The 21201-nt window shown below is 48.6% G+C and overlaps 1 protein-coding gene across 3 annotated transcripts in view; it reads right to left on the reverse strand.

The window, feature by feature from the left end:
• Window positions 1-311: 311 nt before the first annotated feature.
• Window positions 312-21201, reverse strand: part of BZW2 (basic leucine zipper and W2 domains 2) — a 55679-nt gene continuing 34789 nt past the window's right edge. For all 3 annotated transcript variants that reach the window (XM_031940691.1, XM_031940693.1, XM_031940692.1), the window contains 9 exons: window positions 21060-21163; window positions 18912-18977; window positions 17829-17964; window positions 16193-16302; window positions 12814-12984; window positions 11633-11779; window positions 10929-11067; window positions 1719-1841; window positions 312-682 (listed from right to left, as the gene is read on the reverse strand). In XM_031940691.1, the coding sequence (XP_031796551.1) occupies window positions 654-682; window positions 1719-1841; window positions 10929-11067; window positions 11633-11779; window positions 12814-12984; window positions 16193-16302; window positions 17829-17964; window positions 18912-18977; window positions 21060-21163 (1025 nt within the window). In that variant the 3' untranslated portion in view covers window positions 312-653. The remainder of the gene's footprint in view (window positions 683-1718; window positions 1842-10928; window positions 11068-11632; window positions 11780-12813; window positions 12985-16192; window positions 16303-17828; window positions 17965-18911; window positions 18978-21059; window positions 21164-21201) is intronic.

Consider the following 21201-nt stretch of genomic DNA (forward strand, 5'->3'; position numbering starts at 1 on the left):
CTCCTGCTATGGCTCTCTCCAGAGTGCTGACATAACCGGCGCTCTCAGCACGACCCAGGGATGGAGAAGGGGACGGAGGCCAGACGAGGGAGCCCGAGTCCGAGTTCCGATCCCGCCGGGGACGCTTCCCAGCCCGGAAGCCCTCCTTGGAAGTCACAGCCACCGTCAGACTGTCCCCTCAGTCAGGGATAACAACAGCGCTGACGTAAACCTTAAAGCGCCACAGAAATGGGAGCCAGCGGGAGAAGCCACTGAGTTAGGAAGAGGAGAGGACGCGGGGCCGAGAGGCTTCTTGTCCACCTGAAGAACAAATGCTCTGGTCCGCTGGTTTTTAAAAAAGCCATTTATTATTATTATTTTTTTTTTTCATTTAAAAAAGTGGTTTTGTCTGATCACATACACAAGCAAATACAGAAGTAGCGACCGAGCCTGCCATAGCCCCCGGGTACCTGAAAGGGCGGCTCCAGCCGAGGAAGCCGGGCCGCTGGATGGCTTCGTCTGAGGGAGGCTGGAGGAGGTGGCAGGGCCTCCCTAGGGGGGTGGGACCCCCTCTACACCAGGGCAGCCGGACAGATGCGGGAGCCTTGTTTCCTGAAGGAGACAGCGTTCCCCAAGAGGCCTTGGTGGCAGCCTGGAGAGCCGGAGCACGGCCGCTAATTGTCCTCCCCTTCCGATTCGGACTCTGAGGGAGGAGACAACAGAACCGGCTCTGAACATGGCTCCTTGTGTCACCAAGGGAAGGCGAGAAACGAGCAGACTCCGGGCCTTTCCCAGAGACTGAGTTGGCTCGGGCCTGTTCTACATTTCCTGGGCTGGGGGGCCGCCCATGGCGCCGACATGAGGAGAAAGGCTGAGCCCGGTCCCGGCGCACAGTCAGTGCTTCCCGAGGGCTCGTCGGAGCGAGGCTGTGCCCGCCGCCTTGTGTCCCCAGAACGGCTGTTCCTTGGGGTTCCTGCGGTTATCCACGGACAACTTTAACGGTTTTATTTTGGCTTAAAAGTTTATGAATCATATTTTATTTGTAATTTGTTTGATTATTTCTAATATTATTATCAGACACTGAACACCCTCTGTCTCGTGCCCCAGCCCCAATCCCTGGGCACCCGGCCTCAGCAACAGTCATGGGGCAGCTGAAGTCTGCTGCCGACAGGGAGCGAGTCGGTGTGTAGCAGGATCAGGCCTGTCACGTGTACGGACTCCATCATACGTGTAGAGGGAAGGGGTCTGTCGTGTGTCCAGGAGCTAGGCTTATAGGGGTGGGTAGACATAGAGAGATGTGGCTCTCCACAGAAATAAAATAAATAAATGTCTATATGTGCACATGCATATATGTAAGTATATTTTTATGTATGTGTGTGTGCTTATATATAAATACCATATATACATATACATGTATATATTATATAAATAAATATATATACATAGATATATACATAGATATAGATATAGATATAGATATAGATAAACACACACATCCAAGCAGTTTTTCCTGGCGTCGGGTCCTTGCTGATTAGGACTGTCCAAAGGTACCCTCGTTCTCCCTGGGCAAAGGGCACACGTGGGTAGAGAAGGCGGGACCGAGAAGACAGGAAGCCCTTTGATGTCAGAGGCAGCCTTGGCGGGAGGCTGACACGGTGGGAAGACCAAGGCACCCACCAACCGTCCCCTCCCTCCCAGCTCCTGCCTGCGGGCCCTGCACCACAAGGGGCTGCTCCTACCTTCCTCCGCGTTCTGCAGCCACTCGACAAACTTCTTCATCTGGTCCAGAAAGACGCTCTTGCCTTTGGCCACGTGGGCTTCCTTGTACCATTTCAAGATGGCTTCTTCACTTAGGACGTCGGCTGTGAAGGAGAGAGCCCCGAAGGGATCAGAGCCCAGCGGGGAGACTGAACTCCCCCTCCCCTTACCACTGTCCAGGCTTCTTATAAGCCATAACCAGGGGACCTTCCATTTAACAGGTGACAAACCCCCTGAATCATGAACAAGATCCCCCCCCAAAATCAAAGTCTCCAAAATCCCAGAAATAAGAGAATTTTTCAATATCAATAACTCCAAACAGCCCTGGAAGGTGGGTATTCCAGGGCTTACTATCTCATTTTCTAGGTGATACAACTGAGGTTATGACCCTTCCCCTCCATGGTCACTAGTGAATCAGTGTCAGAGGTAGGATTCCAATACAAGCCCCCCTGACTCCTGACTCTCTTCCCATGATGTTACACGGCGCCCAAACCTTCACTTAAAGACAAGGAAACTGAGGCACAGAAACTTGAGGGAACTAGTCTAAGGCTGGCACCCCACGCAGGTTCAGTTTCTGATTTTTCACTTTTGTCGTTCAGTCACGTCTGACTCTTCATGACTCGTTTGGGGTTTTCTCAGCAAAGATACTGGCATAATTGGCCACTTCCTTCCCCTCGTGAGGAAACTGAGGCAAACAGGGTTCAATGACTTATCCAGGGTCACACAGAGAGTGCTTGAGGGCAGACAAACTCCAAGCCTGGCACGCTACCCACCTGGCCCCTGGCCGTCTCTCCTGGAATCTGCGTCCACCTCTGAGATCTTTCCCCCTGGGATATCCCTCTGTAAGCCCCCTCCCCCTTCTCTTAATGGAGAAGTCCTCCCGGAATCTCCAGACCTGGCTCACCCCCTTCAGCCTTGTTTGGGCTTCAAGTCATCAAAGCCATGTCCCTCTGCTGGCTTCCTTCATCACCCTCCCACTTTTTGACTCCTTTTTGTCTCTTGTCTAGAATGTAAGCTCTTTGAGGGCAAGGACTTTCTTTTTCTTATATGTCCTACACTCCACACAGTGCCTAGCAAACAGCAAGGCTCAGGAAGCTCTTGTTTTCATCCTTTCTTCCTTCTTCCTCCAAGTCTATCTGGAACCTGCGATGATCCAATGAACAAGGGTAAGAATCCCAGACCAAAGGGAAGTCTCCAGTTCTGCCATTGGACCAACAGAGGTGAATGAGATCTTCCGAGCAAGTCCTAGAACCTAGACCTAAAACCAGATCAAGAACTTGCAGAACTGAGACCAAGAAGGCAACGATGAGACTATGTCTTAGGTCGGGCCACTGAAAGTTCCCAGATTCCCAGACAGAGCTCACCCTGAGATCCCAGAATCACCCAACTCTCAGAAAGCAGTAAAAAAAGAAAATGCATGAGGACAAAAGTTCACCCCAAACATTCCTGCAAGAAGTGAGCAGAGTCCAGCACCGATATTCTTTTTGAGGCAAGAAATAATCGGGAAGGATGATGAAACAAAAAATACATCCCATCACAAACAGTTAAAGTCACAGGGATTCTCAAGGACAAAAATTCAAAACAATGACATCAATGAGAAACGACTTCAAAACATCTATAAGCAGAGTCTCAAAGGAAAATACAGGTGGAGAAAATGTACAACCATAATTCCAGGAAGAGAAGAAGAAAGAGGATGTTGGGTATTTTTTGTTTGTTTGTTTGGTTTTTTTAAGCTAAAATTGTTTCAAAAACCAAATAAGAGCAGTAGAGGGGAAAATTATAAAATAAATGAGAATGATGGGGAAAAAAAGATTTGCAAAGATAATTAAAAGCTTGGAATAATAAGTATAAAACATCACTTAAAAAGTTCTCTCTGAGAATTTCTCTCAGAGAATTGACTAAATACCAACTAATGATGCCATGAGGTATTAAGAAATATTTTTAAAGGTGACAAGATTAAAAAATTTGGAAAAAAGTAAGGTACCTTATCAAAAACTGACCAAAAAACAGACCAGAGAGAAATAATTTAAGAATCATTGAACTATATAAAAATATGATCAAGAAAAAAAAATCCTCTATATCTTATCTCAAGATTTCTTGAGAGGAAATTGTCCAGATCTTTAGAACAAAAAGTGCAAAAAGAAAAAAGAAACAATCCATTGGCCACCTCCTAAAAGAAATCCCCCAATGAATACCCCAAGGAATATTATGCCCAAATCCAGAGATTCTAAACAAAGAAAATAATTTAAGAAGCCAGAAAGATAAAATGCAACTCTTTTTCTTTTCTTTTTCCCCCTAAGGCAATTGGGGTTAAGTGAGTGCCCAGGATCACATAGCTAGAAAGTGTTAAGTGTCTGAGGTCAGATTTGAACTCAGGTCCTCTGACTTCAGGGCTGGTACTCTATCCACTGCATCATCTAGCTGCCCCAAGAAATGATGCAAGTCTTGAGGAGACACATAAATTTCCTTGTAGGACAGTGTGGACCACATAAGACTTAGCAACCACCGCTAAGAAGCAGAAAGCACAGAATACAATTTTCCAGAAGGCAAAAGTTCTAGTCTTACAAGCAAGAATAACTTACGCAGAAGAACAGAATATGATTTTCGAGGAGGAAAATGGATATTCTGTGAAAGGGAGGAAATCTATTCTTGATGAAAGGAGCTGAGCAGAAACTGAAATATAAACATAGGAGTCAGGGGAAATATAAAAAGGTAAACATGAGCAAGCAATCACAAGGGACTAAATAAGGACAAACTTTTTAAATTCTAATGTGGAAAGATGATTCATGAGCCTTCTCAGAACTTTCATAAAGCTCATCAGGGGTCACAGAAGAAGTCTGCTTAGACAGAGGGCCTGGGAGTGGTTCTCTTAGGTTTGGGTGGATTTAAATTAAGAACAAAAGGAGAAGTGCAAGGGTGGGAGAGAAGAGAGAAAGGAGAGAAAAAATGATTGCATGCAATTGGGGTGCTCAAATGTGCAGACAAGGAGGAAGATGAAGGACTTATTGATACATGAATCTCATTCCCATCTAACCTGGTCAAAGGAGAGAAGAATGGACAGAGAGCTGAGTAGAGAACATGGAAACAGGAGGGAAGGAGAGAAGGGTCCAGAGGAAATAAAAAAGAGGGTAGATGAAGGGAGGAATTAGCCTTAAACAAATAAACAAATAAAACCTCTAAGTAAAGAGAGTGGGTTTTGAAGAGGGGTTAAACAATAGGAAAGAAAAAATCATAATATTATCTTGGACTTTCAGTGAGGGAAAGAGAAAAAATTGTAGGGGGATAGAAACAGATTACAGCAAATCTAGGATACGGATGAGGAAATCACTCATTTTATACTTCCATCTTCTCCTTTAAGAGGAGGGGGTGGGAAACAAAAAAAAAAAGAAGGAAAGAAAGAAGGAAGGAAGGAAGGAAGGAAGGAAGAAAGAAAGATAAAGAGGGAGAAAGCAAAAGAAATAAATAGCATAAGAAAACAGGAGGGAGGGAAAAACAAAATAAACAGTCATGATTAAGAATAGGAATGGGTTTGACTTGCTTAGAAAATGGAAGTCAACAGCGGCATAGATTAGGAAGCAGAACCCAACAATATATATACATATATATATATATATATATATGTATATATTGTTTAAAAGGAACACAATTGAAACAGAGGGACACACACAGAGTTAAAACAAGGGAGTGTGACCATATCTATTGTGCTTCATTTGAATTTTTTTTTTTAAAGACACAAGAGGCCATTGATCTCAGAGAAAGATAGCAAAACCAGCCTTAAATAGAAGAGATAAATATGGATACAAGGGCAGTTAGATGGCACAGTGGAGAGAGCGCCAGGCCTGGAGTCAGGAAAACTCATATTCATGAGTTCAAATATGACCTTAGGCACTTAACTGTGTGACTCTGGACAAGTCATTTCACCTTATTTTCCTCAGTTTCCTCATCTATAAAATGAGCTGGAGAAGGAAATGGTAAACCTCTCCAGTATCTTTGTGAAGAAAGCGCCAAGTGCAGTCATGAAGAGTCAGAAATGACTAAAAGACTGAAAAGCAAACAAACAAAACAGGGAAACAATATTTTGCTGAAAAGTACCACTGATAAAATCTGGGCACGTTGGCTGGACCCACAAAACACCAACATAAATCAACAATAATGCTTGTTATTTTTTTACAAGTTGTTTGTGAGGGAAATTTATTTTGGCCTTTCTTTGGACCCCCCAGCATTTAGCAGGGCACTCGACACATGACAGGAACTTGATCAATGCTTGCACATCGATTGCTTGTGCAAAACCTAATAAGAACTCTTTTAAAAGCTTTTATATGGGTGTTTAGACTTTACAAAGGTAAGATTTTTTTTTTTTCATTTCCCAGAAGCATGAGAATAACAGTATTTGAAAAAGTAGCCTAAAGTGAAATGAGCAGAACCAGGAGATCATTGTACATGGCAACAGCAAGACGATTCAGGCCAGTTCCAATGATTGTGTGATGAGGAGAGCCATCTGCACCCAGAGAGGACTGTGGGAACTGAGTGTGGATCACAACATAGCATTTTCACTCTTCTTATTTCTTTTTTTTTTTGCTTGCATTTTGTTTTCTTTCTCATTTTTCTCTTTTGGATCTGATTTTTCTTGTGCAGTAGGATAACTGTGGAAATGTGTATAGAGGAATTGCATATGTTTAACATATATTAAATTACTTGACGACTGGAATATGGGGTAAAAGGGAAGAAAAAAAATAGAACACAGAATTTTGTAGGAGTGAATGTCAAAAATTATCCATGTGTGCATTTTGAAAATAAAAAAGCTATAATTTAAAAAAGAAAAAGTAGTCTAAACTAATAATCTTGAACTGATCCATTTATCTACTTGAGAGAAAATATATGAATCTACACCTGGGACTGTAATAAGAAACAGAACTTGTATATGAGAGAATTGGCAGAATATAATGACTCTCTATTTCTAAATTTGTTTCTTTATCAAAGGAACAATCGCCATTTTTTCTTTCAGCTCTAAGAAGCATTATTAGAATTCATTCCTTCATACAGCTCTATTATTTCAAGAAAAGATTTTTATCGCCTGCCATTCATAAAGTTCTCAGTTCAGTAATCCAGTCTGACAAAGTGGGATAACTAATCACAACTTGGGCTTGATCTGAGTCACTGGGAACATTGAAAAGGATTTGTTGTTTGTGGGGTTTTCTTTTAAATTACAGGTAATTAAAATCACATGAATAAGAATTTCCATTAGAACCTGATAGTTTCTGTAGGGGATGGTCATTTATTAAAAAGTCCCCAAGTCAGATGGAACAACTTCCAAACACAATTCACATCCTGCTAACCCAAGACAAGAGAAACTCAAAAGTTGAAGCACTCCACGCTTCCTCTAGAATGTACGGTCTGGAATTTCTGGGGGGCTCAAACTTTGCCCCAACTTTCCAGGACTCAGTGTTTCCTCAGTGTCTATTTATTTATACTAAATTTTAATATCATTTTTTGGCTTTATACTACAGACTTTCCCTTTAACTCCTTTCCTCCCCACTCACCCCAGCCAGTGCGGTCCCCAACAATCTAGTTCTAGCTCCTCATACTTATGGCTCTGCTTTATCCCCGTCATCTTCTGGCAAAAGGGGCTGTAAAATGAGAGCCAACTAAACAGCTTTTGAAAACACTTAATATTCCTTGTTAACTCTTAAGATTATATGTATATATATTCATGTATATGTGCATATATATATATATAGTTATATATTCACCAAAAAGCATCCAACTTCTTGTTGGCTGGGCTTGGCAATCGGAGGAAATGGGCTCAAATGCTGCCTGGGTGGTCCTGGGCTGGTCATTGGGGCTCCCTGGGCTCAGGAAGCCCAACTGGGCTGTGAAGAGGTTGAACCCATGGACCTTGGTGGCCCTGACTGGTTTGGGATCCCCGGGCTCTAGAGGAGCCTGAGGAGCTGTCCAGCAGAGCGGTGCTGGGCTGCCCTGAGAACTTCTTCAGGGTCTCCTGAGATGCACCAGAATCACCAAAATGCATCCTGAACAACGAGAATCAGCCTGGCTCAGGAAAACCCCTAGATCCCTGGGAGAAGAGGGCAAGTCATCTAATATATATTAAACATGTGCAATTCCTCTGTACATATTTCCACAATTGTCTTGCTGAACAAGAAAAATCAGATCCAAAAGGAAAAAAACGAGAGAAAACAAAATACAGGATGCTCTTTTCCCAGCAGTGACCCAATTTAAGGTTGACAAAGAGGCTGCAGTGGCTTGCCATTTCCTTGTCCAGGATTTTACAGATGAGGAAACTGAGGCAAACAGGGTGACGTGACTTACCCAGGGTTACACAGTGAGGGAATGGCTGAACCTCGATTTGAGCTCAGGAAGCTCCCTCTGGACTCCAGGCCCAGACTCCACTGCATCACCTCCATGCCCAGAACACCTACAGAAGGGGGGAGGCGATTTTCTTAAGAGGAGCATGGACCAAAGTCTGGAAGAGGAAGCCATGTTCTTTCAAGACGACTGGAACAGAGCCATTATCCCTCTGCCTGCGTCAGACCGTATGGGTGTGGATGGCAAAAGAGATCTCTTGTTTGTAAGTTGGCCTGGGAAATGGCCGGGATTCTCAGCGGGCAGGGAAAAGTCAGGAGAGCCGTGGGCCTGCAGAAGCCACAAGCCCAGAGCTGTGTCAGCAGGGCCAGAGACACATTTGTGGGGGGCTTATGCTGCCAAGCTGTCCTTGGCTTAGCTCCCATGTGATAGTGGTGGGGTATACAGTTAGAGTTCATCCGTAACCAATCCATCAAGCAACAAGCATTTATTAAGTGCCTGTTGTGTGCTAGACACTGGAGATACAAAAGCAAAGATAAATAATCCTTTTGTCTGCAAGGGGTTTACAGAGAGTAGCAGGAGAGACCACGTAGAAGGTTTAAAGACTCTAGCAGCCCTTGCTCTCATCACATCCTGAGAGAGAAAGAAAGGGAGAGGGCAGAAGGAGCGAGGGAGAGACAGACACAGAGACGCAAACAAAGTCAAAGATAAACAGAGATGAAGATACACAGAGAGAGAGACAGAGACAGTCAGAGACAAAGAGACAAAGATAAACAGATGGAGACATGGAGAGAGACAGAGAGAGGCAGAGAGGCAGAGGCTGACTGTTCAGGTCCTATCTCCAATCAGGAAACTTGACTATTTGTCAGGTTCTGTCCCCTTGTCCTTGTAGGTATAAGTAGCTGACAGTCCCTCCATGCCCTTCATTCTCTGTCATGGAAAGCTATAAATCCCCCAGAGAGGATCAATGGACTGAACTGGGCCTTTCTTTAGGGTTCTTGACCTTGTAGCAGAACAGGGAAGCATGAAGACAATCATCTCTATTAACCCTCCACCCACTCACCATGTAGTGCTCCTTCTTTCTTCCCTCTCCTTTCCTCCCTCCCTCTTTTCTTCTCTCGGTCCTTCTTTCCATCTTTCCTTCCTTTCCTCCCTCCTTTCGTCTTTCCTCCCTCCCTCCCTTCTTTCCTTCCTTCCTTGCCTCCTTCCTTCCCTCTCTCCTTTTTTCCTTCCTTCCTCCCTCCCTTCCTTCCTTCCCTCCTTCCTTCTCCCTCCTTTCCTCTTTCCTCCTCCCTCCTTTCCTCCTTCTTCCCTTCCTCCTTCTCTCCTCCCTCCCTCCCTCCCTTCTTTCATTCTTTCACTGGCAACAGCTTGGGAGCCCAATAGATAGAATGTTGGACTTGGAATCAGGAAGATTTGAGTTCAACCCCCCACTCAGACACTTAGAAATGTTCACTCTGGAAACATCATAACATCTGATTGACTCAGTTTCCTCACCTGTAAAATAAGAATAAATGACATCACCTTGCTCCCTAGGTGCTGTGAGGACCACAAGAGCCAGCACACATGTGAGGAAAAGTGCCCCTGATTTTAGCTACTCTTATTACCGCTGCTCTCGCTGCTGCCTTTTCATTGACTTTTACTGATCTCTCTGATGACTGAGGCAGCACGGAGTGGGGAGAGGGGCCGGGGACTGCGGGAGGCCTCGGACCCTCAGAGACACAAGCCACACCATCGCTGCCTGCCTCAGTTTCCTCCTCTGCACAAGGAGGACGAACAGTGCCTCCCTCCTGGGGCTGCTCTGATGTCCAAACGAGACGCTTTGAGTGAAGCCTCGGCAAAGCTGCAGCCACAAGGTAAAACGAGCTTGGGTTCTTACTGGGTCCATGGGCGGGAGCTCTCATAAAAGGGGGGCAGGGCAGTGTTTCCTGGGCCTCAGTTTCCCTGTCACATGAGAACCCCTTCAAGGTCCAGGCCCTGCGTCCTAGGCCTGATCCCCGCAGACCGGCTGGACCGAGGGGTCTCCTGGGATGGGAAGTGCAGAGCTGGGGACCCAGGGTCCTGGGCGGGGACCGTCCACGGGACAATGACCTGATACAAAGGGCCAGAAGGAAGGGTTCTAGTGGGTTCGGCAGGTTCGGCTGGGCCAGGTTATGGATAAAAGCCAGAACCCCACGGGAGTCTGGGTGCACCGGGCTCGGGCTCAGGCTCGGCTGGTAGGCTCCAGCAGGTCTCTGTGAGTCCGAGGTTCCCCGGCCTCTTTCCTTCGCTAGAAAAGGGAGGCAAGTCTCCGGCCTGGCCTCCCAGGATCCCCGGGAAGCACAGCATGGAACACTCCTCTCAGAGCAGATTCTCTATAAACGCTCATTTCGACTTTGAGGAACTTGCAAAGATGCTGGGGCCTCCCGCTGCAGCCCAGCCCCCGAGGAGAGGCCCATGCCCAGCTGTAACAGCCCAGGGCCAAAGGGACCTCGGTGGCTGTCCCAGAGCCCGGCTGGGATCTGAAGGCACCAGTGGAGCCCGGCCTTCCCAAGCAGGTGCCCGAGGCTGGCGGCTCGGAGGTTCGCCCCTCCAGGCCCTGCCTTTGGGCCCCCTGCAGGGCTTCATATGCGGACATGGCAGCAGATCCATGGACCAGGCGACCACAGCCTGACCGACACTGGGACACTGGGCCGTGGGAATGCCCGGAAGGAGCCATTTCTGCAGAAGCCTGGCCAGCCTCGGACACCCCGAACCTCGTGGTCCAGGAAGTCACGGGACGGGGCCGTGGCAGCCCCGGGGGCCGCCGGCCACCACACCCTCCCCTTGCCCTCCTGGGCCCTGCTCCGAGAGTGTTTGCAGGGCGCGGGCGCCAGCCTGGGAGCACCCACCTTTGTAGAAGAGGACCACGATCTTGGGGAAGGCCTTCATGAAGTGGATGTTGTCATAGCAGTACTCCTGCACCTTCTGCAGCAGGACCAGCTCCGACTGGCCCTGGGAGCTGAATGCGGCCAGGAGGGGCGCGTAGTGCTGGAAAGGACAGAGACCGTCAGCCACCCTGGGGGTGGGCGGGTGCCCCGTAGCCCCATGGGATCCCCCGGGCACTTCTGGGGACTGGGCCCTGGCAAGCCCGGCTCTCTGTCTGTGAAATGGGGGCAATGGCACCGACCTCCCAGCGTGCTTGGGAACGCAGGCCATGCTGTGCGCAGGCAAGTCTGAGCACTAGGAGGGTTAACCAAGCAGCAGAGGCTGCCTCCGGCAACGCCCTGCGGCCCCTCGGGCCCACCTGGGCTCCAACAGCGGGCGCTGAAGGGAGGAAGTGCCTGTCTGCAGCTGGCACACCATGGCAGAAGAAGGTCCAGCTCTGCTGACCTCCCTGAACCTGCCCGCCCTCTGATTCAGGGCTCCAGAACCCTTCAGGTGACCAGTAACCATCCCCTTTATCCCTGGGCCATACGGGTGCCCAGTAATCATCCCTTTTATCCCTGGGCTTCATGTCTGCAGCTCAGACCTGGTCCTTCAGGGGAGTCCCGGACTACAGGGCTTGGGGGAGGGATCGGGAAGGGAGCCAGGATCCCTCCTCGCTGCCCCTCACCTTGAGGTGCTTGAGGGCTTGCTCGGCCACGAGCTCCTCTTTCTTATTCCACTCGACTGCGTTCATGACGCACGTCCACAGGAGCCCGATGACGGCTGTTTCCACCAGAGCATTTCTCTTCATCTCCTCTTTGACGTACAGCACGATCTGCCACGGGAGAGAAGCAGAGGAAGAGCGAGAGTGGGGATGGCGCGTCTCACCTGCCAGACGTCCCTCACCATTCAGGGGCTTTGGGTGGCCACACCTTTCCATATCGGCCTTCTCTGCCCTCGCTGCCTCAGAAGGGAAGGAACCCTATTGTTCTGTTCTGGGAGTCAGACTCCATCAGGCCCCAAAATAAATCTGCTGAGTCCTGGCCAGCGGCCCCACGTGCAGCTGCTGGGAGAAATACTTCCCAGAAGCAGAGTGGGGATGATTACGGCACTCCCTGAGAAGGACTGCTCAATGAGAAATTGTGCTGTGTGCACCAAGAGAAATGGAACTAGGGTGGGGCATTTAGGGCTTTGTCCCAGCTCATCAGCTCTGCCCCAGATGGGCATCTTCCCCCAAGCAGAGCTTGTGCAGTTCATCCACTCTGGACGTGTTGGAAGAAGGTCAAAATATAAATATACTGTGAATGAACTGCAAATGTTCCTAACCATTCTGGAGGAGAGTTTGGAATTGTGTCCCACTGTATCCTGGGACAAAGCGATCCTGCCATTGACCCCAGTGAGGGCAAGGATCTCAAATGTACCAAGATATTCTCAGGATGGCTTTTTGCAAAAGTAAATTAAAAAAAAAAATAATAACCTGATAGCAAAGTGAGGGCCCGGCTAAAGAAATGGTGAAATAGAAATATAAAGGGATATTATTGTGCTAAAAGAAATGAAGACCTTGAGATTGAGGAAAATACAAGAAAAAATAGTTGTGGGAACTGATGAGACACAGAGTGAATGAAGCGAGCAGAGCCCGGAGAATAAGACACACAGCTACTCTCATTTATACAGAAACAGCCCTAAAGTACGACTGAACTTGGACAAACTGAAGGGACCCATCTTGGGCCCTTGCACTGTGATGCCCCCTGGTGTTCTATTGGACAAACAGCTTGAGAGAGGGAAGATCTACTCATGATGATTAATTAAGGTCCTTCCAAAAGGAGGGTCTCTTAGTGATCCTCCCTGACCCGCAGCCCAGCCACTCACCTCTTTGATGGGGCACTCCTGAGAGAGGCGCTCCTGAAGCTCTTTTTGGAGCTCCTTACGAGTGCCCAGGGATTGCTGGACCCGGAGAAAATCAGAGAGCTCTTTCAGACCTGCCTCAGTGAAATATTTAGCAAAGTGATCCACGTTCTGGCGGTTAACTGGAAAGAGTTCCTGGAAAAGATGGAGAAGAGAGGCTGCTTTGGACCCAGGAGCTCTAAAAACTATGGAACTCCTCCAAACCACAGAATTTGGGAAGATGAGATTAGAGGGCTACCCTACAGCCCCATTTAATTTAATTAATAAGAAACCTGAAAATACAGAAACCCTAACCCTAAACCTGATGTCTTTATCAGGAGGCAACATTTCATCCATTAGCTTACGAGGAATAAAGCAAGGTAAGAACTATTTCTCGGCACATTCACCGAGTCGGTCAGTCAGTTGATGGTATGAAGCAGAGTGAACTGAACGCAGACGAGAGGCCATGTAAGAAGGGCTTGTCCCCAGTCCTTCCTGGGTGGGCTTGGATAAAACCGCCAGCCAGTTCCTACTTGGATATTCCCTTAATGGGCCGACCAGGTGGAAGAGAAGCAAAGCTCCTGGGAGCTGGTTACCGGGAAGAAGACAGAGGGAAGAGGATAAAATCCCTGTCTCCTCCCACTCCCTTTGACTTGTCTTGGAGATGATCAGCTGCAGACTAGTTGCGGACACAGAGATGTCACCTTGTGGTGGACGGAGCAAAAGCTGGACTCATGTCCTGCCTCAACAACTTGGTTCCATTCGTTGACAAAAAGATTACAAATGTCTTCATTTCATAAACTTTGATTATTTCTCAGTTGTACCACCCAACCACCCAAAAAGAAGATCCCAAGTCATCTATTAAGTTCCCAAAGAGTTAGGAGAGTTTTCCAAGACTTCTTTGCTTTTGCCAATCAGTAAATATCATTATTTGTTTTTAAAGAAAGCATACCAAATAAAGACCCCAGTTGTTAAGCATTGTAAGCCCAATTTGGGTTAGCTCTATTCATCATGGTAAAGGAATGATTGCATGATCCTCTAGCGATATATATATATATATATATATATATATATATATATATATATTTAATTTATTTTTTTTTTATTAGCAGCACCTCATACACAATGTTTTCCACCCAATTCCAAACAAGAAAAATTAGAATGTAATAAATGATACTATGGATCTGTAATATGAAATAGCTATTGACACTCAAATGACATCAACTCAGTTCATAGTATTACTCTATGCATCTATCATCCCTGGCCTGATTGCCCTCAGTGAACAGTGTAGCAGACTTTAGATTAGGGGTCCTCAACTTTTTAAAAAGGGGCCAGTTCACTGTCCCTCAGACTGTTGGAGGGCCGGACTATATTAAAAACAAAAACTTTGTTTTGTGGGCCTTTAAATAAAGAAACTTCATAGCCCTGGGTGAGGGGGATAAACGTCCTCAGCTGCTGCATCTGGCCTGCGGGCTGTAGTTTGAGGACCCCTGCAATCATTGAAAAAGTTATATGTAGGGTTTTCTCCCTCTATAAAGCATGTGTTGCCTAGCTCCTCTCAGTTTCTAAAACTGGTAGTCAATTAAGTATTTGGCAGACAGAAAATGTATACCTTACATCCATTTGAGATGATTACTGGAAAAGGAGCTAACAAAATGGATTCCAGCTGAACTTGATTCTTTTTGTTCCAGATTTCCAACCTTGGACACATCATGGCTCTTTGTGCCTGAGAATAAATTGCTTCACCATATTAAGCCCATGGAAGCTGAGGGCACTTGGTGATTCTCTAAATTTCAAATGAGGCACCCACCTGTGTGTGGAGGGAATTTTCTCACATGGGAGTCCCTCCTACTAGGGAACTCTTAGCTCTTGTACTTGTTTCCTAAAGCTGGTATAAAAGATACATGTATGATCGTCAGCCAGAATTGCTGCCGTCTGGGCCATGATCCTTCCCTGCGTTGTCTCACACCCAGTCAAACATGGATGGAGGCAACAGTCTCCATCCTATACATCATGTAGTCACTGCTTTATTTTCAATCCTTATTCTGCTTCCTTCACTCTGCCTCCCATTATTCATCCTGATAATAAAGGCAAACGTGGAGGAAAGGAGAGAGCAGGAAGAGGAGAGAAGCTCTGTCTGTGACCTGTGAGTTAGTGACACCCATGGGAGAGCCGTGTCAAGATGCCCAAAAGATGGTTGAACTCAAGATCCAGCTTGGGTCAGAGAAAGGGATGGGACAGTCATCTGCACAGAGCTGCTATTAAGGCTATGGGAGATAAGGCGATCAAGTACTGCAGACAGAGAAGAGAGGTGAGGGGAGAGGAGGGCAAACCCTTGGGGAGATTCCTCATGATCAGTGAGAGTGACTTGGATAAAGATGGGCTGAGCCATAGAACAATTATTATTATTATTATTCTCCTCCCTCCTCCTCCTCCTCCTCCTCCTCCTCTTCTTCCTCCTCCTCTTCCTCCTCCTCCTCTTCCTTCTCCTCCTCTTCTTCTTCTCTTCTTCTTCATTGTTTGCATGTTGTCTCAAATCAATTAAATTCAGCACATCCAATTTTTTGCCTCTTCCATTGTTTTCTCCATGTCTCTCTCAGGATTCTCTTTCCCTTCATTCATTCTCTTTCTCAAAGAGTTATTGTTAGAACTGACATCTGTGCCCCTCCACGAGCCCATTCTACTCAGTCGTATCTCTGGGAGCTCATGCCATAGCTCTTTATTTTCCTCTGACTTTGGGGGTTTAATTTCCTGCTAACATTGCACTAACATGGCGGGCCACAACTTATTCAGTCAGTCTCCTCTGGTTGGGAATTACTGTTGTTTCTAGTTTTTTAATGGATATTTTTTGGCAATTCCAGATGATGTTGTTTTGAAAATTGCACTCCAACAGCTTTCCTTTTTCGTTGGTTTTGATCACACTTTTAGGTTATATTCTCAGAAACAGAATCAAGAGCTGATTTTTAGGCCTTTTAATGCTTATGGCCAGATTGCTCTTCCAAACAACTCCTATGAGTTTGTGATTCCTCCAAATGTTGGCAACATTTCAACAAACATGTCCACATCTCCAGGGAGACCCTTTCTCTACGTCAGGTCCCCTCTGATTTTCACTGGCTTTGACTTAAAACAAGCTGGTCCCCAGGCGGAAGAATCCAGCACTGTAGGGCTCCACTCTTGGCCCACCCCTCCAAGCTCAGCTAGCATGGCGCAGGATGATGAATCCCAAGTTTCCCTACATATGTCCAGGATGGAGCTATAAGGAGGCTTCCTGAAAGCCCTTTGGGATCTCCAGTGCTAAGGGTGGTGAGTGAGCCCATGACCTCCTCCCCTCATGGTTCCACCAGGCAGAGTCCGCCATACTTACAAGTAACCGCTTGTCCAAGTTGGCTTTTCTCAAAGAAGAGGTAACAGAATTCGCATCTTTCTCGGCCATCCACGCTTTAAAGAGCTTCACCGCAAAGGAGGCAGCGATCCCTGAGAAAGCGTAAAAGGGAAAACTGTGAGAAAGAGGGAGCCGTCCCCGGTCAGGCTGGTGGCTTGCTCCCTACCCGGCAAAGCCTCACAGGCTGGCTTCAGCAGGGAAAGTCTCTGAGAAAGCAGAGGCCTTCCTCCCAGCATCCAAAATCCACTGGTTTATCAAGCACTACCCGAGTGCCGAGAACCGCGTCCCGAGAACGTGCTGGGTGCAGGAACAAAAGGAGAGAAGTGAACCGGTCCCGGGCCGCAGGAGGTTACTGGGAAGGGGCGGTATGACATATACAGAGGGAACATATTCAGGGGAACTTGGGGGAAAGCCCCGAGGGCCTGGGGAGAGAAGGACCAGAAAAGGGCTCCTGAGGGAGGGCCCTTGTGGGCTGCTCCTGGGAGGGGGGCTGGGCGCAGGAACAGGAGGCACTCCTTGGAGTGGGGGGGAGAGGGATGGAGCCAGGGAGCACCGGCGTGGCCCAGTCACTCTGCCACCTGCTTTCTCCAAGACTTTAATAAGGGGACAACTTAGACAAATCTGACATAGTCCAGCTACCTGAAATATACCCCCAGGTATAAATGAGAGGAGACTTTCAAGAAGCTCAAAAGCAAAGGTCCCAATGCCTGGGACCTATAGGAACAGGCAGCCCTCTCTCTGTGTCTGTCTCTGTCTCTCTCTCTCTCTGTCTCTCTCTCTCTCTGTCTTTCTCTGTCTCTCTCTCTCTCTCTGTCTCTCTCTCTCACATACACACTTTGTCTCTTTGTCTGTTTCTGTCTCACTCTGTCTCTCTGTCTCTCTCTCTGTCTCTGTCTGTCTGTCTCTCTCTCTCTCTCTCTCTCTCACACACACACACACACACACACACACACACACACAGAGCAGCGACCAATTCACTCTTGTCTGTGTCCTCCCGCTCAGTGTGGAGCCTGCACAATCTCAAAGCCCACTAAGCCAGCTCTTACTTTAGTAATGAGGACCCTGGGGCAGACAGAAGCTTAGCGAAGGTTTCCAGCCACGAGAGCCAGACCTCTGTCTAGCTTCGCTTTAACATCCTCAGTGTGTCTGGCACAGCGTGGCTGGGATCGCTGCCGATTTCTGGGGAAAGTGCCTCCGGCCCAGAGACCCCTGCTCCAGGCGCCCACAGGCGTCTGCTGAGCCCCGGGCCCTAAGCACTGCCTGGGTCGTCCCCTGCTCTGGGGGCTGGATCTCTGTGGAACGGAGCCGAGCTGTGCCAGTCAGTGCTGGTCTCCCCGGGCCCAGAAGGCCGAGGGGAAGGAAGAGTCTCGGGAAGAGCTGAAGCTGCTGTGGGCACAAGGCTAGGGGCTGGCGCTGGTTCCCAAGGGGGCTCCTTTTCCTGTTTTTGTTCCTTCACATAAGAAGGGTCCCAGAAGCCAAAGGCCATTTCATTTTTGCTTTTGAATTTCTCATATATTAATGAAATCCCAGATCGGGGCTAAAACACCAAGATTTGTCCCAGCGCCCGAGTCCCTGGTGACCCCCTTTCGTTCCTGGCGACAAGAAGGAGAGGAATTACCTTCTTTGACTATGCTGTCAGTGAAGAGGCTGGTGAGGATGGTGGCCGGCAGCGTCCCATTGGCCAGCAGGATGCCCGTGAGCATGGCCAGCTTGGTCTGCTCCGTTTCTGAGAAGGCTTTGAGGAAGAGGAGGAGCTGTGGGTCAAACCGAGAAACCTCCAATCAGACCAATGGGTCAGCTGAGAGAAGGCCCTGTGGTGATAGCCACATGGGCCAAGCCCCCGGGGGCTGTGCCCTTTGGAGCAGAGGGCGTGTCTGCCTAAGGCTTTTGGTGGGCTCCGCACCTGGCGCATTAGACAACCATGGCATCAAAGCCTCTGGGCTGCCTGATTCACTAGAGGAATCCTCCAGGGTTCTGGAGGGAACCCCTTCACTTTGCAGAAAAGGAACCTGAGGTGCAAAGTTCCTGCGCCACAGAGGAAATTCAGCAGCAGAGCTGGGATCTAAATGGAGCTCCTTCCTTCCATTGCCCAACACCTCTTGTGCTTCGCCTCCATCCAGCTCCCCTTAACAACAAGAACAAGACAACCCCTCCCACTCGGACCACCCTCTCTAACTAAACAAGGCGCGCTGTCCAGCTAGGCCGAGGAAGCCCCGTCCCGCTTAACCCACACCCTGCTCAGCCCCCGGCTTTCTTTGACATGGAAAGAACCATATTTCTTGGTAATTATCTGGATCCCCAAAAGACTTCAGACCTGAAGTTCTGAAGCCCAGGCCTGAGCTCCCTGGCCATCCCTTCAGAGCCAGCTACTCTCTGGACGTGATCCATAGCAATGACCAAATCCATGCTGGATGAGGAGGTAGGATGGTGCAGTGACTAGAACATGGGGCTTGGGACAGGAAGGCCCGCTTCAGATCCAGCTCTGCTGATTACGGCTGTAGGACCCAACTGCACCCACTGACTCCTAAACGGCCGAGATCTGTGTGGACGGACAGGCTTCCTCAGGCTGAGGAAATGAAAGGGCCTTTGGACCCCTGTGATCTGTCATGGTGAAAACCCTCCTACTCAAGCACAAACACCCCGGGAGCCTGGATCAGAGACTGGGGCTCTCACGGGAACCAGTTTCCATAGCTGAAATTACCTTTTTAATTTCATCTTCAAACGCCTTTTCCAAATATTTGTATCGCCTAATGAGCTTGTTGAAGACCTGCAAGATAACAACGATGTTAGACAGAAGCACGCGATTGAAGAAGACCTTCACAGCCGCTTCTCCCGCACTTTAAGGTCAGACTGAGCCTTCTCTACAACCAGTCTGGGACAGTACAGCAGCATCCCCTTCCCCATGGGGAAACTGAGGCTCTGAGAGGCTCATCACAAACTTTGAGCTCCAGCTACAGTAGAAACCAATAAGCATTTTCTTTTTTTACCCCCAGTCAAGTAACACCCAAATGCCTACTATATGCTAGGAATTGAGGACACAGAAAATGGAAAATGGGCCCTGCTTTCCAGGAGCTTCTGTTCTTCAGAGGTGCATAGGATGTGCCCTTCCAGGTCTACACCAGGTAGACCTTTGTCCACTGGTGACCTGTGTCTGCCAAAGACACTCTTCTGCGACCCTGGGTACATCAGTATATACAATGGCCATCCAGCATTAAATGACCATAAAGCAGAAGTTCGCAGCTCCACATGGGGTCGCACCCCCAGAGCAGCTTTGGTCTGTACCGGATTTCCAGATAACAAGGTCACGAGGACCTTGGCCCGGAAGGGGGAACATGAGGAACTGGGGAGACGACAAAAAGCTTCACTCACAATTACTGGGGGTTTTCAGACTCACGAGGGTGTGAGGAGAAAGCCCCTCACCCCCTGAGAAGCACGAGGGGAACGCCCCCACGGGACTGGTTATTTTTTAAAAAGGAACTTCGTCTAAAACAGAAGGGCCGGACTTGTCTAAGGTAATGGAATGGCAATGTCCCAGGCCTGCCGGGAAGAGAATGATGGGAAGGGAGATGAGGTGGCTGCTGGGAGCCGGGACAGGGAGCAGTCTTAGGGCCCATTGCCATGTGGAGGAGAGGGAAGGGGTCAGCAGCTGGGCCCCTGCAGAGAGAAGGACGGGGCTTTCAAACCCTGGCCTGGAGTACCCCCTGACTCCTTACAGTGGGACATTATGATAGGAGAAAGGACTGTGCATTTATGTTGTGCCTACTGTGTGCCAGGCATATAGCAAAGAATAGAACCAACAGGTAGATATGCTATTATCTCCATTTTACCCTCAACTAGAAAGTGTTTCAGGTCAGAGTGGACCTTAGGACTTCTGACTGAAGCCCCAGCGGTCTAACCACTTGCCACACAGAGAAGTCGGGGCTTCTTCTGGAGATGACTCTATTTTCTTCACAGATTATATTGTATGACGCCTTGCCTGGGAAATGGCTCCTTCCCCTCCTCCCTCAGCAGCAGAGCATCGAATGCCAAGTGAAGCCCCAGCCGAGGCCGGCAGTGCGGGGCCAGGCTTTGCCACTTGGAGGTGGAACCTTCATTCCATGACTTCCCCAAGACTCAGACAAGGAGGAATCGAAAGAGGAAAGTTCTCACTGTCCTTACCCTGACCAGCAGCAGCGTCCCTATTTGGGAAAATTCTAAGAATCATGACAAAGGACGGACCAAAAAGGAGGAAGGGAAGCGGAGAGCCGGCAGGGCTGGCCGAAGGCCCGGCATCTGCTCGCCAAGAGGCCTGAGGCCCTCCACACCGAATGCCAGAAAGAAACGGAGAAGGTCACCGCGGTCAGCGCCCCACCCCCTTCTGCCACTAGGAAAGGGTGGAGGACCAAGTCCTGGCAAGGGAGGCCCTTACTGGGCACCCAGTTACTGAGAAAAACACAAAGCCCACCCTCTCTCTCTTTCTCCATCTGTAAAATGGAACGACGCCTGCAGGTGGTCCTCCCTAGAGTCACAGCCAAAGTGCACCAGAGGTAGAATTTGAACCCAGCCCCTCCTGAAGTGCTCCATGCTATGAAATCCTTCTGCCTCGTCTGCCTCGGGCTACCAGCCCCACTCTTACTTCATAGAGCAGGTGAGGAAACGGGGGACCGCACAGCGGGTCCCTGGAGAAGCTGACTCTCCAAGCAGGACTTCCCAGTACTCCTTGACCTCCCACCGGGGAAGGGGACGCAGGGCCCCCGGAGAAGCACTCGGGGACTTGGCCAGCGGAGGCTTTCTTTGCCCTGCCCACCCCGGGGTCTCGGCTTCCGCCCGACAGACATTGACCATCCCCAGTTTTGCCCCCGGGCCTGACCTGAGCGTAGTTTCTGATGGCGTCGTGGTCTTCGACGGCAAAAAACACACAGTGGGTGGTCATCTTGGTTTTGTCCCCATCGTCTATGCGGGTCCCGCCAGGCGCTGAAAGAAAGGCGGCCGTACGTTAGGAGCCGGATCAG

Source organism: Sarcophilus harrisii, chromosome 5 (genome assembly GCF_902635505.1).
Source record: "Sarcophilus harrisii chromosome 5, mSarHar1.11, whole genome shotgun sequence".
Taxonomy (NCBI): Eukaryota; Metazoa; Chordata; class Mammalia; order Dasyuromorphia; family Dasyuridae; genus Sarcophilus; species Sarcophilus harrisii.